This window comes from Malaclemys terrapin, chromosome 4, assembly GCF_027887155.1.
Source record: "Malaclemys terrapin pileata isolate rMalTer1 chromosome 4, rMalTer1.hap1, whole genome shotgun sequence".
Classification (NCBI taxonomy): domain Eukaryota; kingdom Metazoa; phylum Chordata; order Testudines; family Emydidae; genus Malaclemys; species Malaclemys terrapin.
In genome coordinates, this window is record NC_071508.1 from 50,805,907 (window position 1) to 50,830,077 (window position 24,171).

At 40.8% G+C, this 24,171-nt stretch overlaps 1 protein-coding gene across 1 annotated transcript in view; it reads left to right on the forward strand.

The window, feature by feature from the left end:
- The window catches only part of PIK3C2A (phosphatidylinositol-4-phosphate 3-kinase catalytic subunit type 2 alpha), an 87,112-nt gene that overhangs the window by 28,559 nt on the left and 34,382 nt on the right, over positions 1 to 24,171 (forward strand). The window contains exons 3-13 of the mRNA XM_054026002.1: positions 25 to 125; positions 2,774 to 2,931; positions 4,699 to 4,819; positions 7,143 to 7,254; positions 8,595 to 8,674; positions 8,814 to 8,877; positions 12,269 to 12,412; positions 20,104 to 20,146; positions 20,233 to 20,446; positions 20,539 to 20,661; positions 22,496 to 22,663. Coding sequence (XP_053881977.1) covers positions 25 to 125; positions 2,774 to 2,931; positions 4,699 to 4,819; positions 7,143 to 7,254; positions 8,595 to 8,674; positions 8,814 to 8,877; positions 12,269 to 12,412; positions 20,104 to 20,146; positions 20,233 to 20,446; positions 20,539 to 20,661; positions 22,496 to 22,663 — 1,328 coding nt within the window. The remainder of the gene's footprint in view (positions 1 to 24; positions 126 to 2,773; positions 2,932 to 4,698; positions 4,820 to 7,142; positions 7,255 to 8,594; positions 8,675 to 8,813; positions 8,878 to 12,268; positions 12,413 to 20,103; positions 20,147 to 20,232; positions 20,447 to 20,538; positions 20,662 to 22,495; positions 22,664 to 24,171) is intronic.

Genomic DNA, 24,171 nt, shown 5'->3' on the forward strand with positions numbered 1-24,171 from the left:
TTTTGTTTTATCCTTTAACTGTAGCAAGACAATGGGACCACTAGCCTGACAACAGAAAATGCACTTCTCCAAGATATTGAAGGGCGGAATCAAGAGCTGGCAGCTTTTTGTCAAGCAGTTACCAAGTAAGAAGTTACTGATTGCAAATTAATTCTCAGATAATTAAATGGTGGTGTTTGCTGTCCTGAAGTTGAAATAAATATCAAAGTTCAAATATCACAAACTTCCAGTAATGTTCACAGGACTAGCCATGCACTCTTTGCTGCATTAGGCGAACTTCAGTATGTCTTTGTCCTCACTTCAGTCTGTTCTGTCCAACCCCTTGTCCTTTCTTTCGTTGGCGTGTATCTTAACATTTTGGCATTGTTTTCTGTTAAGCAGTAAATGTCTTTTGCATGCTTTTTTTTCTTTTTGATCTACTGATATCACATCCTGCCTCTTCCTGTTCCCCTACACACATTTTTCTAGAGTACAGGTTTTGCTTTTCCTTTTCTCTTCCTTTTCTGTCCCTCGGTTTCACATGGTTTTTCAATCTCTCCTCAAAGTTGTTCATTCTTACCTCTTCCTAGTCAGTTCCTCCCTTCTCTCCCCCCACAACAAGCCCTATCTCTACATTTGAAATGGATTCAGTCATTGCCATTGTCCCCTGGCCCCAACTCCAGACACACAAGCTGCTGCCACCTCCTTCAGACAGGCATAAACTTCTTGAGGAAAGATGTCCTCAGCCTTTGCCCTCCCTGGGGCAAGAGACCTGAAATCCAGGCTGACTGCAGTGATCAAACTTCAACTTGTTCTCTAATCTAGTCTCTCACCAGGGAGAGTGAGTTGTCTATTAGAGTCTCTGCTTATTACTGGTATTGGAGAAAGAGGTAGCTGGGAGAAGGGAGATGCTGCTCCCCTTGAGCAGCATAAAGCAAGGAGAACGTAAAGACCTGGGAGGAGGAAGAGAGACAAAGAGGAGGTAGTAAGGGAGACTTTCTTTTCTCTCTCCTCCCCCCCCCCCCCCCCTTCTCTGACTTGCTTTTCTGTTGCCCCCTCAACTTTTCCTCTCTGACCAACTACATGATTTGCAGATAGGGTAGGGCAAGTCCTACATGTTTTTGAATCATTTAAGAAGTGGAACCCTGAATATTTGATTTGTCTTAAGATCCTTACAATTTTGTATCTGTACTTCAATAGCAATCTCTGTTCTACTTTGTTTTTGTGAACTGGATACTGCATGATCTCAGAGTCTGTTTGCTTTAAAACTATACACAAGATCCTGAATATATTGTATTCTTTGTAGGGATGTGTATGTGTCTGTGAAAGATGCATCCAATTAGCCAACTAGTATTGCTTTGAATACTTTGTTCGCCCTGGTCACTCCATCTCAAAAGTGACAAAGTAGACATAGAAAAGGTCAAGAGAAAGATGACAAAAATGACTAAAGGCATGAAATATTACTCTTCAGAACAAGGACTGCTTTCTTTTGAATTTGGAAAGCACCTAGCACATTCTGGGTGCTATTTTAACAATAATGTAAGATTTTTCCGTATATTTAAATGCACTAAAATTAGGAATATTTAGTTTAAAGGAAATTAAGAAGACTTAAAAAGTACAAAAAGTAATGAATGAGATAGAGGTTGTCAGTTGGTTGCTATCATTTACTCCATCTCCAAATACAAAAAGGGCGGGGGTATACCCAATGAAATAAAGTTAACTTTCATCAATTTTATTTACACAACTCATAATTAAACTGTGGAACTCACTGTTACAAGATCCTGAGGCAAATTTTTTGAGTATTGGATAGAAATAAGAATGTTTTAAAATGAGTTACAATTAAATATATCCGCTTCAAGACTTAAACCACTAATAGCTCTTCTATAGGCTGCCATATAAGGGATTTCCATTTTTCTCTGAAGCATTTGTTGTTAGTCACTGTCAGGATACTTAGTTACACAGGTAGGATACTTCGCTAGATAGACCATTATAGACCAGTATAATTCCTGTGTTCCTAATTTCATGTAACATTGCTGTAATGTCGGCAAAAAGTTAAAATTACTTTAAATATTGTGACTAATTCTTAATAGCATTTTTGGTGGCTGCTTTTTACTGACAATAAAAAGTTTACTTCTGAGAACAGTTTTTCTAACAAATGGGGAAAACATTACATATACCTGGCTCTCCTTAGCAATTTGGTTTACAAGACTTAAAAACAAAATGAGCTCCCTTCGTCCTCAAAATTTTTTGCCCTTAGCTTATCTCCTTTTCATTGCTTCTTTATTTAAATTTCAGTGTTTGAAATAATAGGATTTGAACAGTATTCATCAGCAGTGCCCAAAGACTAAACGTTTTAGAGTGCTTTGAGGATTTATATTCCAAAACTGTTGGATTTTCTTTTTAACGAATGAAAATTAGTTGTCTTATGCAGATGCTACAGTATAGTTTGCTCTCTTAAATTTATATTGTAACTTAAAGTTAAACATGGAAATTCAGAACATCATGCAAATATCAAGATAATGGGTATCAATGAGCTTATGAAAGTCATCTCTTGCTCCAGCCTACACACTAATTTTAAACTAGTTGCTCATCTGTTTGTTGTGGGCAGTCTTGGGGTGCAAAGAGCAGACAAGTCAAATGTTTCTGTATCTACAGCTTAAATTAAGAATGAAAAAGCCTTTTCAACTGCTTGCTGGGCTTTGGTACTACTTTCAGACAAGTCCATTGCAGTGCATGACAGACAAGGGACTTATACATAGAATATTTCATAAACTAAAACCCTCTTTGTTTACAGATTGAGGACCAACTTTCCCTATACCAATCAGCACACAAATCCAGGCTTTGTGCTCAGTCCAGTCATGCTGCAAAGAAATATAAGTGGGGAGAATGCCAGTATCAAGGTTTCTATAGAAATTGAAGGATTCCAACAGCCAGTAACATTTACATGCGATGGTAAGTGTTTCCATTTTATAGTTCACAGTTCATTTTTGTAGTTCAACAGATTGCTAATTTTTTTAATGAGTTACTTATTCCTTTGAATTCAAAGTGACTTCTGAAAGTCTTAATTATAAATATTGAGATGGCACACCCATTCTAAACCTTACTTTTTTGGTACTTACAGCCTTTTCAAGGAAAATTTTCCTTTTGGACCTTTCTCAGCCTAGTTATGAATTAAATTTTATTTAATTTTTTTTATTCAAATGTATTTGAAAACACTGAAACAAAGCAATTCAGACTTCCCTCAAAGTTGTTTGAGGCTGTCTACAGGGTCAGATAGACATCCTTGCATCATGTCATATTCTGCTGACACTTCAAAAGTTATTTTTGTGATTTATAAGGGATAGATACTTTGACTTAAGTTAATCGCTTAAGTTTTTGAGCACATGATGCCAGTCATCAAAAAAGTATGGATTCAGCAAGACACTTGCAAATCAGCCCAATTCAATCACAAACACTGCTCTGGGAATTAAGATCTAACCTGTCTTGAAGAAGGCGGCAAAGGTTATGTCCCTTTCGGGGACAAGACTGCACGATATATTAAAACTCAGCCGTAAATGTGGATATTGTTAACTTTTAGCAATCCCTGGTAAGGAAGTTAGGTGACAACTGCGGTTATCTGTCCTACCTGAACAAGCAGGAAATACTGAATGGCCTATGGAAGGAAAGAATCTGGGCAGCTAAGAATCTCTTTTCCGTGAGGGTTAATTATCTCATAAGAAAATGGGTGCCTCAGCACTCCTCTGGTGTTCTAGTCTGCAGTAGCTGAAACTGTAGACGCCTAGAATTTTTACATGCTTCACAAATGCCAAAATACACTGCTGTTGTAGGTGCTACATTAGGCAACTCAGAATGAGAACATATGGAACCTCAACTTCCTGTATTGGTTTCCACCAGCATATGGATATTTCCACTGTGAATAATAGACTCTTCTGCGAGATGTGAGAGATCAGGTACTTTCCTTGCTGTAGAGCAGGGGTTCCCAAACTTGGTTTGCGGCTTGTTCAGAGTAAGCCTTTGGCGGGCCGCGACACGCTTTCTTTACCGGGTACAGCTGCTGTCAGCTCCCAGTGGCCACGGTTCGCCATTCCCAGCCAATGGGAGCTGCGAGAAGCGGTGGCTTTCTACGTTATCTGTCAGAGCCGTCTCCTGGTCCCTTAGTAACCTACTTAATTTTCTTCCATCAAAGTTGTGTCTAAATCAGTGTTCCAGTACAATAAGGATTCCTGTTTGAGAAGAAAATTACTGATTTTTTTTTTTTTGACCACTTCTGGTTATTAAAGATTCTAAGATCTGGCTCAGAATGTGGTTTCTGGTTGTCCCAGCAAGATTGCAATTTGGGTAATTGCATCATGCCTAAAAAATTCCCCTTTCCAGCTTCAGTTGGAGGTGGTTTTCTTTTCCTAAACAGTTATGTAGTGTCGCACCTTTGTTCAACAGCTGCCGCATTCTACCTCAAGCATGTGGCTGAATTTCAGTGATGACTAGAGTGATTTCTCGTTTGTAATGTGTATTACAGAGAGCGCTGTAATTAATGTGCTTTGAGACCCTTTCAGATAAGACACAGAGTGTGTGTGTGTGTGTTGAGGATAATGTTGCCTGCTTCTGTAAAAGTAGAGTAAGCAACTACAATTGAATTAGCAGAGGTGTACAGTAATTGCTATTTAACTTCCAGATGTGGGTGGTGGTGGTTTTTTTTTTTTTTTTTTTTTTTTTAAACAGGGAGTTCTCCTGTCGAGCTTATAATAATGCAGGCACTTTGCTGGGTACATGATGACTTGAATGAAGTGGACATTAGCAGCTATATCCTGAAAGTCTGTGGTCAAGAAGAAGTTCTACAGAAGTAAGCCAACTTAATTTTTATTAATGTTTAACTGTCATTCAGTTCGGGACACAGTTACTAGAAAATCTATCCATTAAATGTGTAAAAGTAAATTTGTAAAATTTGAATTTTTAGTGAATATTAGAATTTGAATATTACTACTTTTCCTTTGTAGTGGGGGACACAGGGGAGGAAGTGTGTGTGCATAGGTACTATGTCCCTGCAGATTCATTAATCTGGGAACTGGCTTTTCTGTTCCTGCATGTATTAGCCTTTTGTGCTCTACTACATCATGTGATGATCAGTTCCCATTTCTATATTCATTCCACTCTCCTCTTGAGAGTAATCTTTCAAAAGTTACTCTGGTCTTTGAGATTCTTCTAGCTTGGTTACAGTAGCTGTTGTGTGACTGTCCGACTGAAGTGGGGATGACATGGGGGGGGGGGGGGACATTTGAAAAGCTATAGAATTTAAAGTTGCTTGAGTACCATGCTGCATTTCAAAACTGTTAGGTACCTCTTTGCCTGTTCAGCAAATAAATGAGACAACATTTTAGGTCTCATTATGTCCGCTCTTCCCTGCACTGAATTCACTTTTTAACTTTATATAAATCACCTTATTTGCCTCTCCACGGCACTAGTTTTCACACTTCAGCTCGTATTCATTCTCTTACCTGAACTTCCTGTTTTCTGAGCCTTCTTCATTAGAAATTGATGTTGTGGATAAAGTGCTGATTTAAGCAACAGGCTGTCAGATCATAAGGGATTGAACAAAGTTCACACTGCTTTAAGTTCAGTAAAAGCTAACTTCGGGGTTTGGAATATAACCTTGTAATGAGAATCCTGTTTCCACTAAGGCTGTTTTCATGATCCTAGACTCTGATGAACATCTTTCAAATCTTGTCATGTGTTGGATCATGGTATAGAAATGGAAGTGATGTTAAATCAGTTGTTCTGAGGTTTGTAGCCCCTCCTACTCACTTTAAAAATAAAAGTACTGTGGAGGATTAGACTCATCAAAATACAAGCCACATTTGCATTCTTTATTGATGGTAGATTCTAGTTACATGTTTATATTTTGTCATTTGGGAAAATTTTAAGTTTTCCTATTCTGCCTTAACAGGCTTTAGGCCTTTTCCTAAATTGCCTTCTCGCCTCTCTTGAGGCTGTGACGTAAGGATACCCCTTCTCCCTCCCTCTGCCCCTTGCCCCCGAGTGACCTTCTTACTTCTGAATGCTCTTTTTCAAATATGATGTGGAATACACTTGGAAAACATGTAGTCATTTCTAATCTATCATAGACAAGTAGTATTTTGGGCTGTTTCTGGGTTCATAACCAAGGAGAGAACCTCATTGCACAAGAGAAAAGTAGGAGGAAATTAAACGGGGGGTTAGAGAATCTTGGGGGGGGGGGGGGATAGCTCAGTGGTTTGAGCATTGGCCTGCTAAACCCAGGGTTGTGAGTTCAATCCTTGAGGGGGCCATTTAGGGAACTGGGGTAAAAATCTGTCTGGGGATTGGTCCTGCTTTGAGCCGGGGGTTGGACTAGATGACCTCCTGAGGTCCCTTCCAACCCTGATAGTCTATGATTCGGCATTCTGTGGTGTGACTGGGGTTCTCAAATTCTTCATGGATTGAAAGAAAAAATAAACAACCAAATTCTCCTTTGCTTCAAATCTCTGAAGAAGGCTTTGTAACTGGAATTTCTTGCTTCTCTTTGTGGATAAGAATTTTAAAGAGACTTGTTATATGGGATCTGTTTCCTGTTTTAACATCTGAGCATATGCTGGGATCCCATATCCTGCAAAGTGAGGAAACTAAGACGACTTGAAAAGTTTCCTAGAAATCTGTCTATTCCTCATCTAAATCATGTGGTGAATGAGAGTGCTTGTATGCAGGCTTCTAGGCTCTTTTGACTATAGTGAGAGAACAACACAGTTTTCAGCTGCTATTCAGATGTCAGCAACCTGGTAAATGAATCTGTAGGCACAGAAGGAATTGATGATTTTTAAATCAGAATTAAGATGCACTCTTAAATACTTAATTTGGAATTGGCGGTTGACCATGCATGCTACTGGGATTCTGTAAATGGTTACGTTTTTAAGACCACCTACGTCCTGTGGCAGTCTTAATTCTCTTCAATGGCTGAAAATTCAGAGATGTTCTGCAGGACTAAATGCTGAATCAAGATATTAACGTCTAACCTAGATCTTGGATTTTCAAAGTATTTCTGAAGGATGAGGAGGACTCAGACAGGGCTATCTTGACTATCTGAGTGCTGTTTGAAAAACATTTGTTGCATATTTTGAAATGGCAGGTAACTACAGCATTCATTCATTTAACAGTAAGCACTCTGTAGGAAGTCATGAATACATTCAGAACTGTCGAAAATGGGATGCAGAGATTAAACTGCAGCTCCTGACCCATAGTGTAGTATGCAGAGATCTGGCACGAACAGTAAGTACAAACTAAACTTCCAGTTATAATAATCCTGATTTTATATGGCTGAAACTGTATATGTAATGTTGCCATCCTGGAAGGGGAAGGTGGAATATACCGCCAAATGGGTAAAAAATCCTTTATGGATTTACAAATCTATATAATCTCTTAAACCTCTGGATTGGACTTTGAGAGCATAAGAAAATACAACAAAGGTTTTTATGATCTGATTGAAATATAACTTTGTTACATGAGTAACAGACTGTAGTTAATCCACATAGTGTTGTGCTTGACTTTCTCCTCTAAATAGAGGAAATACAGTGATCCATATGCATTTTTAATTTACCATTTTAGACTAGGCTATCATTTCGGGTGGGAATTGATGGTTGTGTAGGAGGGAGTAGAGGAGGAGCTGGTCTTTTTCTACTGTCCTCTTTCTGAGTTAGGAAACCGCCCACCCACCCACCACTGCTCTCCCTCCCCCCAACCAAGAAGAAAGTAGTCCTATTGAATAAGGCTGATTATTATTTGCAGAAATTAAGCCAATTACACAAACAGCAGCCACTTCCACTTGCAGGATTCCACTGAGGGCAGGTCATGAACAAAATGAATACTAAACTGGCTCTCATGAAAAGTAGACTCTAAGAATCCCTCAAGTCCAATTATTATATGGAGATATACCTATCTCATAGAACTGGAAGGGACCTTGAAAGGTCATAGAGTCCAGTCCCCTGCCTTCACAGCAGGACTAAGTACCATCCCTGACCAGATTTTTGCTCCAGATTCCTAAATGGCCCCCTCAAGGATTGAACTCTCAACCCTGGGTTTAGCAGGCCAATGCTCAAACCACTGAGCTATCCCTCCCCCCATCTATTCCAAAATGTCTTGCAATTTTTGGCTTATATTTATAGACGAAAAGAATGGTCTTCTGCCTAAAGCACACACCAGAAGAGAGATCTGGACTTCTATGTGACTCTCGGAAATGGAGGCACAGAGGGCTCAATCTGTACTTTCCCTACCTTAAAGGGATGTTGAGGTTTCATTTATGTTTTCAAAGTGCTTTGAGACCCTCAGATGGAAAATATTTTTTGCAGTGGGAGCTGCTGGATGCAATCAATGGGAATCGTTGGGTGCTCGGTGTCTCTGAGAATTGGGTCACTTATTTAGGTGCTTTAAATATGGATTTAGCAGCATAACTTGAGGCATCCATTTTTAAACATCTTGGCCCAGTTGCTTTTTACAGTCTTTGCATCTAAAAATATTGTGTCTAAAATATGTTTACATTTTATAACTTGAATTAAGGGAATTGTTTTTTATGTCAAATACTGACTGAATTACCAATATTTTCTCATTACTAGGAAGAAGATGATAGGACACCTACAAATTTAACAAAACACCTCTACAAAACAGAAAAGCCTTTCAGAGAAAATATTTCAAGGTAACATATGTAATTTACAGCCTTCATGATCAAGTTGTCTTCTGCTAAATTTTCGAACAATTTACTATATTTGCCTTTAGTGAGAAGTTGGTATATAGTATGAACTTCCACTTGTACAGTAATTAATCATGTATTCCAGGCATTCTGTTGAAGAGCTCCTAGAGGCTTACCATATTCAAACTGACATGGCTCTTAAAAACGAGGTAAGATACCTTTTTTTTTTCTAGTACAAATTCTCCTTCAAATTAGTGCTATACTAAAGCTTGCATAAGAATGATCTTGTACACTTTATATGTATCTTAACTCTCTCAATACAAGGTGAGTTACAAAAATACTAATGGCATTTAAAAAACTAAGAACTAACAAGGTCTTTCAGTTCTCCCTGTTAAAATCTGATCCCAAGTTCTAGGCTTTCAGATCTCCTTTCCGGTCTGTCTTCCTCATCACACACAACTAAAATAATTGGTCATCTACCCATAAGGGTAAATGGAGTGGTTTTCCAAGCGTTGCGTTCCAAGTAATTTTATCCCCCAAAGTGCTAAAAATGTATAGCCTAGAGAAAGAAGGGCAATAGACCAAATCTTAATGATTGTATCTCACTGCCAGTTCAGAGATGTGACACCTCCGTTATTTTAGTCCTTTATGGCTCTTACCATTCCTTAGAGGACAGCACGACTAAAGAAAAGCAAAATACTCCTGCTTGTTAACTATGAAAAACTGAAAATCCTATAAAACTGAAGAAAGTATTTAACTTGGTTTATTTAGATGGTAATTAAAGAATTACTCATTTATAAGAGCAATGTTTTTCTTAAACTCATCAACTCACTGCAGGGAACAGTCTTGGAACAGGCAACTTAATTAAAATTTTGAGTCTTGTACTCAAATTAAATCCTACTGTTTCTTTTTGTTTACTAAGATTAGCTTGTATCTCTCCAGGAATACATAGTCTAAACAATCTTTTGCTTAACAGGAGAAACAGTTAGTATCTTAAACAACAATAGTATTTACATATCACCTTAAAATAAATTTAAGGTTATAACTCAAATCTAATCCACTGATAGTGGTGAGCCCGAGTGTGTAAAAGCACTAACGTTGAATTCTCGGTGATGTCATGTTGCAATGCTGAACTGGAAGATTATTTCTTCTTGATGCAGTGTGGTGGTTTCTTTGCTCTTTGGTGTCTTAGCTGTCTTTTTGCTGCTTCTGTTTGCTGGCTTGAATGAGATGAGGTGGATGAGATGAAGCTAAGAATGCCAAGAGCTAGTATCCAAATTCTTGGCTTTCATAGCCTTACTAAGGATCGAAGAGGCACCTCTTTCAGGGGCATGACTGGATCCAAATATTATCCGTTGACAGCTTCATTGTCTAAGTTATATGTGAGGACTTTGCTAGCATCTTCAGCTCCTGCATGTGCATTCTGGGAATGTGTAAGCAACAGGGTTGTAATTCAACTTTATGGTTCTATCAGAATTTAATAGGAGTCAAAATTCCATTTTAAATTAATCCAGATTACAGCTGTTTTTTCTATGTTTAAAAGTATTTCTTAAATTTAAATGATTCTTAACCATTTATTGATAAGTTTAAAGACTATCAAAGAAGATATTGTATTTTCTTCATCTTTGAAATGGTTCTTCTTGTCTTCCTGAGTTTGGTGAACAAGTTGCTTAGGCCTTGCCAGATAACTAATTCTGTAAACATTGTAAATATTTTTGTGTTCAAATAGCTTATGTTAACCATTAATAGCAAGGTAAGTGGATTCCATATTTTTCTCTCACTCTATGGAAGATTTCTAAAAGGGGTTGTCTGCCTTTTATCCACTTGTAAAAGAAGCTGTTCCCTTGTGGGATCGTAACACTGTGCTAGCTTCCCTCATGGGACCTCCATTTGAGCACTTAACAACTTGTTCCCTGTCCGTCCTTTTGCCAAAAGACACTCTCCTTGTGAATATGATAACAATAAGAGACTAAGTGAACTGCAGGCCCTAATGGCCAGGCCTCTATACACAGTTTTTTCAAAGACAGGGTGTCCTTCATAACCAATTTAGGGTGTGGTCTGGTGAAACTGTGAAACCACTTTAGACAAATCAGTAAATTTACTGCATCTTTTTCCTAAGCCTCGTTTGAATGCAGATGAGCAGCACATTGATTTGTTGGTTGTATGATGATCCTTGGTATTCTATCTGAAAAGCACTAAACTTTTGTGTATCACTTCAACTTCGTGTCTGAGTGGATCAGAAGAGGGGGTGTCAGGCACACAGATGATTTCCACGTGGATTACGTCCTTTATTATGACAGCATGTGGGCTAGCTCAGGCTACACCTCCACAATAGACTGATTCATTTGATGAGAACCCAGACGGCTTCAGTCGCTTTTCTCAGTGATGTGTCTATATTGGACACATGCAGGGCCACTACCCGGTCTTCCGTGCATACTTTTACCAAGCACTATGCTATTACAACTATCTCTAGATCAGATGCAAACTTTGGACAGGCAGTTCTTCAGTTGTTTTAAGTAGACACTGAGCCCCACCGCTTCCATTACTGCTTGACTCACTTGAGTGAAATACATGTCTGTAATTACTCAAAAAAGAAAAATGATCTACTTGTGCTGTAATTGTTCTTCGAGAAGTGGGTGCAGATGTGTATTCCATAACATACTCTCCATCCCTTCTGCATCAGTCGCCAGTTTTGGCTTTCAATGTGAAAGAATTGAGGGGGGTACTTACTGCCCATAAGTACCCCGGGGAGGGGCTATGAGGGTTCAAAAGGCATGTGTGCTTCCATGATGGTTACTACTAAGCAAAGTTCTCCAGCGTGTGCACGTGTGTCTACTTGATCTTCGGTTATATAGTCCCTATTCTCACTTCCTTATGTCCCAAAGGACTCCTGTCTCAATCATTGCCCAATTTTGATAGTGGATGAGGCAAGGCTGTAAGAAGCTAGTCTGGAGCACTTCTGCCTCGTTGCAGAAATTTTGGTGTGTAACGACTGAGGTAAGGTTTCTGCAGACCATTACCTCAATAAGAAGAGAGGTTAGATAGTATAAAGTCTGAAGCATGGGGCCACACATTAAACAATGATTAAGTCTGCGTTTGAACAGAATCATTGTTTACTCATACTATTCCTCCATCACATTGAATCACACTCCATTGGAGCTGATGGATCATGAGCAGAAGATTTGGTCTTAATTGTCTCTGTACCATGAAATATAGATGTAAAAGGAAGATATGGCTAGAAATCTTGCAAGCTCTTTCTGGGAGGATATATACTAGGATCCATACCAGGCCTGTGATTCATACCTTGATAAATGAGCCATAAGCAGTTTAGTTCAAGGAAGAATTCTTGACTTGTACTTTATAAGTTGATGTCATAACTCGTATGTGATTTCAAAACTGATTTTTAGTTTAAAAACTTAACTTTTCAGTGGAACTGAGCAGCTATATCCATAGATAATGTCCAAAACCGTGTTGTTGTTTTTTTCTGACTTCCCCTCTAAAATTTTATCTTTTTTTTTTTTTTTTTGACTGGAACAATCTCAATTTCTGCAAACATCATCAAAATTCTTCCTTTCTTTGTCTGTGTACTTTTCTCACTAGAACCAACAGAAAGCAGTAGATCATGTAATCAAGGCTGTAAGAAAAATCTGTTATGCACTGGATGGCGTAGAAACTCAAGCAATAACAGACTCTGTAAAGAAGCTGAGGAGGGTTGTTAATCTTCCAAGGAGTAAAAGTCCTGAGGTAAGCATGTTTATCATGTGAACTTGAACACATTGTATCAATGGCATTCTGATAGAAGTATTTTATCAGTATTTATTTAAAAGTTTCAGAGTGGTAGCCGTGTTAGTCTGTATCAGCAAAAACAACGAGGAGTCCTTGTGGCACCTTAGAGACTAACACATTTATTTGGGCATAAGCTTTCGTGGGCAAGAACCCATGCATCTGATGAAGTGGGTTCTAGCCCATGAAAGCTTATGCCCAAATTGGTTGGTCTCTGAGGTGCCACAAGGACTCCTCGTTTTTAATAAGTTATTTCAGAAGCAGTGATAACTGAAACCTCCTGCAATATTTCTAAGTAGGGTTGATTTTTAAAAATAAAAAGTTTAAAGGGACACTTCTACCAAATGTGGAAGGCTTGATTAAAAAATTCCCTTTTCAGTCTGTTCAAAAGAATATTTGATGGTGAACTCTTGGCATCCTCTCCTATTTAAATAAATGTTTTTGAAATTGCAGTGAGTGATATTTTCACATTATGTGGGTACAATACAAGAACCTGAGACTGTGCTGTGTGGACTTGTGCATGGCAGTGGGTGCACTAAATTCGAATGAAGCTTTAATGATTAGTTCATGCCCTTCTGCAGTGATAAGAACTTCTGTTCCTTTCTTATGAGCAATGATCAGTGTTCTTGTCTGTAGTGTGTAAACTACCAATTGCACTTCAAAACTCCATCTTCTCTGAATATTGAGTCCGGGACCAAAGATGATCCCAAATTATGCAAATTCTCATCCAAAAGCCGCCTTAATTGAGCAGTTTGTTTCATTGAAGTTGGCTTACTTTTTGACAAGATCTGACTTAGCTATACCAAAAGGGGATCTTCATTAGAAGGAAAATGTTTTTTGTCAGAAAGGAATAAAACTCTGCCAAAAACGTAAAATCCAGAGTTTTGCAGAGCTGTGCCTTTTGCTGTTCCACCATGCTAATATCATACTGGCACCAACCTTCCTGGGTTCACCATTGTGATGGCGGTAGTATTTGTAAATTGGTTGTGAGATGTATACTTAGATTTCACCAGCCAGTTACCAAATGTAAACTTCTCAGGCACTATAACAGCCTAAACAGGGAGTCACAGACAGTCCCCTTCAGACTGCTTCTGAAAAGTAAAATTTGGCATGGAAATGTAGAAAATCTGCATAAAAGTCTGTGCTCCACGGAATGTCACAGAAAAAAACTCAGTGTTGCTCCAAACCTTACTGGATTAATTTCCAAAATTTTTGATCCAAAGCCTAAAAGAAAACTTTGAAAATGAGCGTGGTCCTTAGAATGTAAAAATCCTCACATATAGAGGGTGGAGTCATGATTTCATAATAAAAACTTAGTGTACTTCTGTAATCTGTTTTAATGTAAAAAAATCTTCTATTTGTTTGTTGCAATAAATATTTACTTAGATTACCCTTGTTAAAGGTAAGTGACATTCACTTCTGGAGAAGGAAAAAATTGCATTTAATTGGAATTCTCTAATAGTCTCCATCAAAACTCTACATACAATGTTTAGCAGTTACGACGAGTCAAGGGGTAACAATAAACAATAGATCTTTGGATAAAAATATACGTACAATCATGTTTTAGTAATGCTTGGTGTGTATATAGCACTTGTCATCCCAGGATCTCTGAGTGTTTTATAAATAGTGTGGAGACACTCACTCTGTAAGTGAAAATGTAGTTAGCTCTTTTGTGGAAACTGATTTTCCAAGCTTTAAGATCTTTGATAACTACAAGGTTCTTAGGTTTTATCTATATTTATAGTCTTAACTGTCTTATCTGACTGAGCATATCAGCAACAAATAAGTAATAACAAAACTTCTTAACACTCCTATGAGGTAGGCATGAGGTGTATAAGATTCACTTCATCCATGTCTTAAATTTAGCTGTCTCTGGGATCGATTGTCAGTTACTTAATCATTTATAGTCTCTTTACCTGATGACTTAGGATAAGAAGTTAAGAGAGCCTATACTAAACTAAAACTAAGGGAGAACTTGCATGGAGTGCGTTTATTAGAATTGGAATTTGACCAGCAAGCCCTTATTCGTTTTGTCTAGGCATGTGACATTCCTGTGCATTTTATTCCCAATTTCTGCAGCCCAGTATCTTCCACCATTCTGGAGGATGCTTGGGCTGCTCTCCTGTCTCTTGCAGGCAACTCACAGAGGCCAATCTGTGTTTTTGTGCCACGTGGTCTGGATATGCCCCCTCTGCTCTTCTCTGACGTTCTCTGCCTCGATAACAGGCAGTGGCAGGGTTTGGTGGGTTTTGTTTTATTTATTTTTTGCTCTCACCCTTTCTCATATTTTAACTGTTCTGCCTAGTTTTTTGCACAGTGGGAGCAATGTTCTCTTGCAGCATTTCTTCTTCTCCCTGGCTTGGTTTAGCCCTCCCTGAGCCTCTGCTGCAGCATTTCTGTGCTGTCTCGTCTGCCCCTTCCAGGCATGGCAGAGCAGCTGATAAAGCACCAGGTTAAATCCAAACAGTGCTTTATAGGTGAGGCAACCTTCTCCAGGCTCGGCAGATGCCAAGTTGTGCCCAGCCTTCCATCCCTAACTCTGGGGCTAGGAGTCAGATAGGCAGGTGGGGTCCCCTACCCACTGAGGCAGCTGCAACTCTAATGGGGGAAGGAAAGGACCAGGAACCCCAGTGCAGAGCAGAGAGAGGCTCTGAAAGCAAGAAGGACCCTGATCAGTCCACTCAAGTAGGTCCCAGTGGACCCCTGCTGAACAAAGAGTGGAGGCTTGTGGGGCCAGAAGTCCCAGCCTTAAAGTGGGTCCTCAGCACCTTGGGGAAAAATCAAAGCTTCTAGTCAGTCCCCCTCATTCCTAAGCTGACCAGGAGATCTGAGGGGGAATGGGCCCCAGCAGGACAGAATTCTGAGTCAGACCTCTCAAGAGGGCTCCAAGGCCAAAGGAAGACAAGCTGCAAAAGGCCTTACCAAAGTTGCAGCAGAGCTACGGTTCCAAAGTGCTCTAAAAAGGTAAAGAGGGGAAAAAAAACCCTAAAAAGGAAAGAAGCACAAAAATCCAGGAGATCCAAGTTATCGTCCTCCTTCCACTCCTTTATTGATGAAGGTGAGCTGTCTGGCTCTGAAACCTTCCAGGGGGTGATTAGGGATAAAAGGAACAAGCCTGATAAGGGCTAGCATGTTAATAAGTGCGATGTCAGGCTCTATAACATTCCAGAATCGACCGGGTCTATCGATGAGATACCAATGGGTGACACTGCTGTAGCAGGATAGGATTCTTCCCTGAGAAGTAGAGTTCTGGATCGAAAGATGGAGGTCACTCTCTTAAAAAGGGCTTTGAAGGTGCCTGTGCCACCATCCTGGTGACCATCTGCTTTGGAAGAGCATTTCTTTCCTGCCTGGAAGATCTCAAAGCCCTTGAACAGAGATCACACTGGTTTTGGCTCCACTTTTAAGGAAAGTTGCCCTAGCAATAGCATTTGTAGCCGATGCCTCAAGAGATGCAGTGAGGTTCACAGCTTGAGCCATGGCTCTGGCCCTGAAAGTTGGATACTCACTAAGCAGGTCTGTGCTTGGCCAGGTTTACAGGCTCCATCCTTTTTGGAGAGAAGGTGCATAAGGTGATGGCTGACAATGCGACAAAATGCAACATAGTTCGGCTGTCAGAGGCACTCCTTTCATTCCTTATCCTCACAGAGGTGCCAGCAAACAGACATCAAATTCCCCAGGGGAGAACAGTGGAATCGAGGTCTGGGGAAAAGTCCAGAGCATCGATACTCAGGCCTCAGTACTCAGGAGCCAAATTAGCCATCAGCATTACCCAGAAGTGCCACAGTAGTATGAATTCATTATTTCATTTTCAGCGAAGTGACTGACCAGGCATTATTATTTTACCAACTACAGTTGGTTAATAACATAACCAATCTGGATGCTTTTACTAACTAATTTAGTGTTTTAATATGTGCTGCAAAGAGCCTCATGAGGCACGTTAGTGAGCCACTTGCGAGACTGGAAGGGACCTCGAGAGGTCCTCTCTAGTCCAGTCCCCTGCACTCGTGGCAGGACTAAGTATTATCTAGAGCATTCCAGACAAGTGTTTGTCTAACCTGCTCTTAAAAATCTCCAATGATGGAGATCACCTCAGCCCTGCCAAAATCCACTTTATGACCAGGATCGCACAGACCTGTGCCCAGAGCTGAAACTAGGAGGCAGGATTTCCCATTTCTTAAAGGAATGGCTTTCCTCAATAAGTGGGTCAGGGAAGTAGCAAGCCAGGGATGCTCACCTCATTCATATGTTCTTCATCCAGCTCCACTCTCCCTGTAAAACAGTCTGATCCAGAACAAAATATCTCATATTCTGGATATGTGAGTGATAGTGTGTTTCCTCAGAAAAAAGGTTCTCTGGGTTCTACTTTATCATCTTCATTGTACAGAATCCCATTGGGGGACAGGGAGGGAGCTATCGGAGCCATTCTCTGCCTCAAAAGGCAGAGTAGATGAAGGAAATGAAGTTTCAGATAGAGACCCTGGCCTCTACAATGTCATCCCTGGCCTGGAGGATGGGGAGGGGAATTCTTGACTTCAGTAGATCTAGCAGAAGCTTATCTCCATATCCCCATCATGTCATGCCATCAGACTTCTGCGGTTTGCCTATGGCAGGAAACTTCAGTACTGAACACTCCTATTCAGCCTGTCCTGGATTCTCAGGGTTTTTACAAGGATGTTGGGGACAGTAGCCAGAATCAGGTCACAGGGAACTCACCCCCTTCCTGGATGACATCCTGATCAGAGCTCCATCACAATCTGCATCGCACAGGGGTGCATGTCTCAGACATTGACTCTCCTCAAGGCACATGGCTTCATAATCAGTGCCAAGAAAGATTCTCTGGTTCCATCCAGGAAGAGCTTCAGGAGGCTTACCATGACCACTTTGTGAGCAGGAAAGCCATAGATATAGACATTGCATTAGGTAGCTTCTATAGCTAGAGAAAACATTCCTGTGCATTCGGCAAAGTCTGTGGCGCAAAAAAAAAAAAAAGAGGAGCCCCATAGTGTAGTGGTGGTCACGTTCACCTAACACCCAATGTCCCCGGTTCAAAACCGGGCAGAAACAGGCCACTGTTCCTTTTCTGACTCCCCTCCTGCATTTTTAGTCTTGGAACAGACCACACTGTGAAATTTTACTTTGAATTATATTGAGTTAAATAATATGGAAACTCTCTCTAAGTTACAGTCCTGGGTTCCTTACCCTTTCAGCTGCTCTGATAAATTAACATTTTTGTTAGGGGCGGGGGAAAATTTTCATGAAGCCTTTTGTAGGGACTAATGCTATCTAGGACTCTGAAGTAATCTAAACGTGGCCCACAGAGTGCAATCCTTCGTTCTGAATTTGTCATTCCACAGGTTGAACTGCTCCTTACTATTGTCCAGGCTTCATGAGCCATGGGAGCAAGGAGCAGGCTGGAGTAGGTGCGACCGTGCCGTAATTCCGGCTGGAAGAGCAGCCTGAGGCAGAGGCCTCCAGCTCGCATGATATTCCAGGCAGGACTGAATCTCCATGAGATGAAACTTAAAGAAGAGAATGACCTGGAGTCACTCCCATTCAGTGCTCTAAGAGGAGGATAGCCATGTCTGTCCAGGCACCCCTGATCGACCTCACCAAGGTCTGCCAGCTGAGCAGGACCCCGGCTGGCAGGAGCCAGCAGATGGAGTCCCAGACCGGCAGCGGGCTGAGCTGCTCACCCCGCTGCTGGTCTGGGGCTCTGTCCGCCGACCCTCTTAGCCCACTGCCTGCCTGGGTTCAGATCATCCAGGCAGGCAGCGGGCTGAGCGGGTCCAGTAGACGGGACCCCGGAAAAAGGGTGCAAAACGATTGTCTGCCATTGCTTTCACAGAAGGGGGAGGAGGGCTGACGACGTGTACCCAAAACTACTTGCGACACAGTTTTTGCCCCATGAGGCATTGGGAGCTCAACCCAGAATTCCAGTGGGCGGTGGGGACCGCGGGAACTGTGGGATAGCTACCCACAGTGCAGCGCTCCGAAAGTCGACGCTAGCCTCGGTACTGTGGACGCACTCTGCCGAGTTAATGGTCTTAAGTGGGGACATACACAATGGATTGTAAAAAATCAACTTCTATAAATTCGACCTAATTTCGTAGTGTAGACATACCCCAAGTCTGCCATTGATAGGTAGATTAGACTGTGTATTGTGGAAACCTACAGATCATCAGAGGCTCCTGTCCCAAAGGGATCAAGGTGCTTTTCATGAGATACTTAGCAACCTCATGGGTGAAACAAGCAGGTCTGTTCACTTTGGAAATTTGCAAAGTGGGCCACTTGGTCTACAGCTAACATCTTCAAAGTACTGCAGGGTGGCCCTTCTGTCTTCTGCAGAGATCTCCTTTAGCAGGAAAGTGCTGCAGGCAGTAGCCCAGAAATAATAGACTTGAGCGAGCTCACAAAAAGAGCAAGGTACTTCTTTCCTACCAAACTTGTTTCACTGCTCACTGCTTCGCAGATGTCTAGAATTGTGGGAGAGAGAGAGCTGCAGAACAGAAAATTTCTTACCACTGATTTCCTTTCTGCTAGCAGTGTCTCCCATAGCCCTAGCCATCCTGGATGGCTCATGAGTCCAGGGTCAGATACTAAGTGGCATTGTTACCGTATGACTGTCTTGGTCTAAGGTACAGTTATTTCATTGTCTCTGGAATACTTGTTGTCATGCAAGTTTCATAGCTTGGGAGTAACTCATCTGGCAGCAAGCAAGAGCAGAGGTAATGTGGCCAGACCGTGGAGCACCAAAACACTGATCCTTCTCGGAGCTGCTGAGAGAGGAAAGTAGGCCAGACATGCAGAATTGTGTGAGGTGCTGCTAGCAGAAAGGAAGTTATCAGTAAGAGGTTTTCCATTCTTTATGCTACAGCAGTACCCCTTCAGGACATGACAATGGTGTAATGGAAGATAGAGCATCCAGCTATTGCATCATATTATACAGGTTGCTTTTTACACAAATTGTTAAAAGGGAATAATGGAACAGATATGGAAAAATTAAGGCACTGACTTCTAGTTGGTCTCATCAGTTACTCACCGAACAAAAAAATAAAATGTAGAGGCTAGCTGTATGGTAAAGATACTTTTGATAGAATACACTTTTGAAAAAGTTTGGTGCTCCCTAGGTGTATAAGTTCATGCTTTACACTAAATTTGTTGCATAGTTTGAGAAATAAGTTCTCATATCAAATAAAAGAAACATCTTGACTACTGTATTTCAGTTTTTTTCTAGCAGTGGTATATTGACTATAACAGTCCTTTTCCTTTGGAGTAGCTGATCTGTATACCACCTTTGTGTTCCCCTAGTCCCTTGGTGTAAGTTAGAGCATCCTCAGCACTACTGATTTTTTTTTTAAATGGTCCTCTAGCAGCTGTTTCACTGATTGTGGCTTGCCAGAGCAGTTTGCTCTGGTCTTGATCACTCACTATGAATCCTCAGATAGTCACATATGGTAGCTTTTATGGACTTTTTGTGCTAGAAGAGTGTAAAGGGACCAAAGTGTGAGCCTAAATCTAGCCCAGTGTTTCAGGTAATCATAATGTGTTTAAAATACAAAGCTTGTCATTGGGAAGAATGGCAATTGGGGATTATTTAGATGTAAGCTGCTTCAATGTTTTTCTGAAATTTGCCATAATTTACTGTGCAGGTGTCCTTAAAGCCCAGTGATGACACTAGCAACAGTTCAGTTGGTAAGTAAAGCTTTTAATCTTATTTCAGAATAGTTTTCAGATGGTTGTTTTAGGAAGATATGCATTAAAGATGTATTATAATCTAGGTTCATTGCAGCCTGAAAACCCTGTGCGAGTGAGCATAGACCAGTTGACTGCAGCAGTCTATGCTCTTCTTCACCTCCACTTAAACTCAGGCTGCAGTAGCAGCAATTCTGCAACAAAAAATAATAGACGCACTAAGGAAGCATGGACTGCCACAGAGCACCTGCAATTCACAATATTTGCTGCTCATGGAATTCTTACCGGTTGGGTGTCAAAGTGAGTAATTTATTAAACTGATGTCCCTTTTTACAAATCAGTTATCTATCTCTTGTTGTTCCTGCTTCAACATATTGACTTTTCCTTTCCAGTTATGAAAAATACTACTTGGTTTGCTCTCTGACCCATAATGGAAAAGATTTGTTTAAACCCGTTCAGTCCAAGAAGGTTGGCACATACAAGAATTTCTTCTATCTGATTAAATGGGATGAACTGTAAGTAATTTTAGTACTTCTGCTCCTTCATTAAAATATTTCTGTATCTTTTAATTATAGTATTTTCTAACTATACTTAGCTAATAGAGATGTGTAAGATGCTAATTCTGTTGAACTCCTTAGTAAACTTAGACTTTCTGTGATCACAAATGTCTGACATGTTAATACTGTCTGGGTTAGAGTAGCACTTTACCCTGCTAATTTTGAAAAAGTGTGGGGGTTGAGGTAAGAAACAAATGCTCTCTACTAATATGCTGATTCTTCACATTTATAAACTGTTGGAAAACTTGCATTTTAAAAAACTCTTCCCTTTTTGTGGGCACAGTTTGCACCTATCAAGAAGAAAACAGGAAAAAGGCTTCTTCCCTCCCTAGACATTATGGCCTGAATGTCTAGGGAGGGAAAAACTTGTTATGGTATTGTAAGTAATCTGGAAGCTTGCCTTCTCATTGGAGTTTCTAAGCATTTTTCAGTGATAAGCTAATCTTCACTTAAATGCAAGCAGTGTGTTTTAACAGTTCTTTGCAATGTATGACAACAGTTGTGCGTATATTCTCATTCTAAAAATAATCTTAGATGGGAGGGCTGTCACTGGCAGGAAGGCAGACTCTTTAAATGCTCACTTAAGAACATCAGACTTTTTTGCTATTAAATCTTATCTTCTGTGTGGGAGAATGTTTAACTGTCGTTGAGCTAATTTAGATTTTGAGCGTGGGGGGGGGCGGAAAATAAGAGGAAAACTCTGGATTGATAGTGTTCTAGTCCTGGGGGTTAAAAATTGGCTCCCATCACCCATACACTGTTCGTGTTTCAGTACCACCCCCACCATCTCCCGTCACACTTAAAACAATAAAAAGTGCCCAGACATAGGCTTGCGCACCTTTCCCTTTGTTTAAAATTATAAATTTAAATATACAGTTCAACTCTCCACTTCTTCTAGGCAACATCTTGTAATCCAAATGCCTACAAACCTACACACCTGCCTATACCTTAGTTCCCTATCTCTTCAAAGGCCAAGTTAAACAAATAGGTCAACAAAATCCTGGCTATTTTACACCAGGGCAGAACAGTATTTCAAACTCCCTGGGACTCTCTATATAGAATGACCAAGTAGCTGCCCTCTGTTATACTGAGGGATCTAACCTGAGTGTGTCTGCTGATGGTAACTGGGCAGTGTATCCCTGAGAGACAGGTGGTCTCTCAGGCTAATTCCAGGCCATTTAATGTAGGAATTGTGTAGGGTTTTGGCATATAAAACTGACCTTACAATAAAACTAAAGAGTACTTTAAGGCAGGAAAAATAATAGTGTGAACTTTACTCTGTCCATTGAATTTTATTAGTGTTCAGCAAGATTTGAAGGTTCTACTTTGTGTGCCATTTCAGTACATGTAAATGCTTACATGAAACAGCACTTCGTTTGGATGGAAAACCTGTTGTCTCAAAGCTTGACTTTAGTTTAAACTTAGAAAAGTAGAGGTGTTAAACCAAATCTGTAGGCCCTGATAGTGAACAAAAAAAGAGGAAAAATTTATACTAGACAGTCCAGCTCCTTGGAAAGAACATGTAATTTTACACAAGAAATCTCATCCATTAAGAGGTACTTTTGAACTTAGATATGATGCAGGATTGTTGCCTTGCACCCTTCAGAAATTGTTACTGACACTAGAGATGTGATGCAGCGTGTGAATGAATGAAATTTGCATAGTAACATTCAACACCAATTCACTTCCTTTTGAGAACAAAAAGCATTAACATATATTGTAACTTCCTTTAAAGATTCTAATGCTTTCTTTTCTTCTGAGTTGTCTTTTTTAACATACTTTTATTTTACAGAATCATTTTCCCCATCCAGATTTCACAATTGCCATTGGAATCGATCTTGTGTCTTACTCTGTTTGGAATATTAAATCAAAATAGTGGAAGTTCACCTGATTCAAATAAACAGAGAAAGGGCCCAGAGATGTTGGGTCAAGTTTCTTTACCTCTTTTTGACTTTAGACGGTAAGCATCCAAAATGTGTGTTTATTTTAACTAATGACTTGGGCGTATAAAAGGATTTAGATCGCCACAAGTTCAGAAGCTGTTTCTTTGCCATTGTTTTTAATAGAATGACAAAGGTAAGACTTGTAGACAGTGCTGCATTGGAAGTTACTCTTAATTAGATGTGAAGGATCAACAGTAAATAGAAATCTGCTTATAAGATGCTGCTATTCAAATGGTTCTGCATTCGCCTAACAGACTGACTGATTAGTAGGATTGGGTTGATAGGCTGTTTGGATGATATTAATAATCAAGGACTGTTCATATTTCACCCACAGCATCTGAAGAAGTGGTGGTGTTTTTTTTACCCACAAAAACTTATCCCCAAATAAATCAGTTAGTCTTTAAGGTGCCACCAGACTTCTTGTTGTTTACATGCTAGTTTTCCCAAATAGAGAATAGAGTGGAGCAGTACTTCAGAGTGGCAGCAATTTGTAGCATAATAGGAGAGCATCCTTGAGGCAGTCCACTGAGGATCTGTGAACAGTAGATTACATGTACGTATATGTCCACAAGTAGTGTTGTCCAACATTGTCTACGAAATTAAAAAATGTACTCCTTTCTCCACTGACAGAACATTCTATAGGGAGGGAGAGAATAGCACTTAATGAACAGCATCCGGGGCATTTGGCTAGAACAGGGGTAGGCAACCTTTCAGAAGCGGTGTGCCAAGTCTTCATTTATTTACTTTAAGGTTTTGCGTGCCGGTAATACATCTTAACGTTTTTTAGAAGGTCTCGCTCTATAAGTCTATAGATTATATAACTAAACTATTGTTGTATGTAAAGTAAATAAGGTTTTCAAAATATTTAAGAAGCTTCATTTAAAATTAAATTAAAATGCTGATCTTACGCCACCAGCCTACTCAGCTCGCTGCCAGCCTGGGGTTCTGTTCACCTAGGCCGGCAGTGGGCTGAGTGGGGCCTGACCTCTGAAGCCCCCCACGCCCCCAGAAGGGTGGGTGGGGGGGTTTCAGAGGACAGGGCAGAGGGCTGCGTGTGTGTGAAGGTGCAGGGCAGAAGGCTGGAGGTGTGGGGGGCTTCAGAGGTTAGGGCAGAGGGCTGGAGGGGTGTGTGGGGGGGTGCAGGGCAGAAGGCTGGGTGTTGGGGGGAGGGCAGAGGGCTGGGGTGTGGGGGAAGGTTCAGGGCAGAGGACTGGGGTGCTCAGCTTGTGGGAGTGCTCCCAGCCCCCTGCCCTGAGCGGCTCATGGCAGGGGCCTGGAAGGGATATGTCCTGTTCCACTCCCTTCCCCAAGGCTCCATCCCTACCTCTTTTCTGCCTCTTTTACCCAGGGCCAGCTTTAGCAAGGGGCCGCGGGGCTGCTGCGCACCGGCTGGAGCTCCGGCCGGGAGAGCGGGGCCGCGGGGCTTTTGCGGAGCAGCAAGGGCCGGCGCAGGGAAGGAGAGGAGGGGCAGGAAAGCAGGCTGCACCACGGCTGGGAGAAGGAGTGGGGGAGCTTGGCTGCTGCA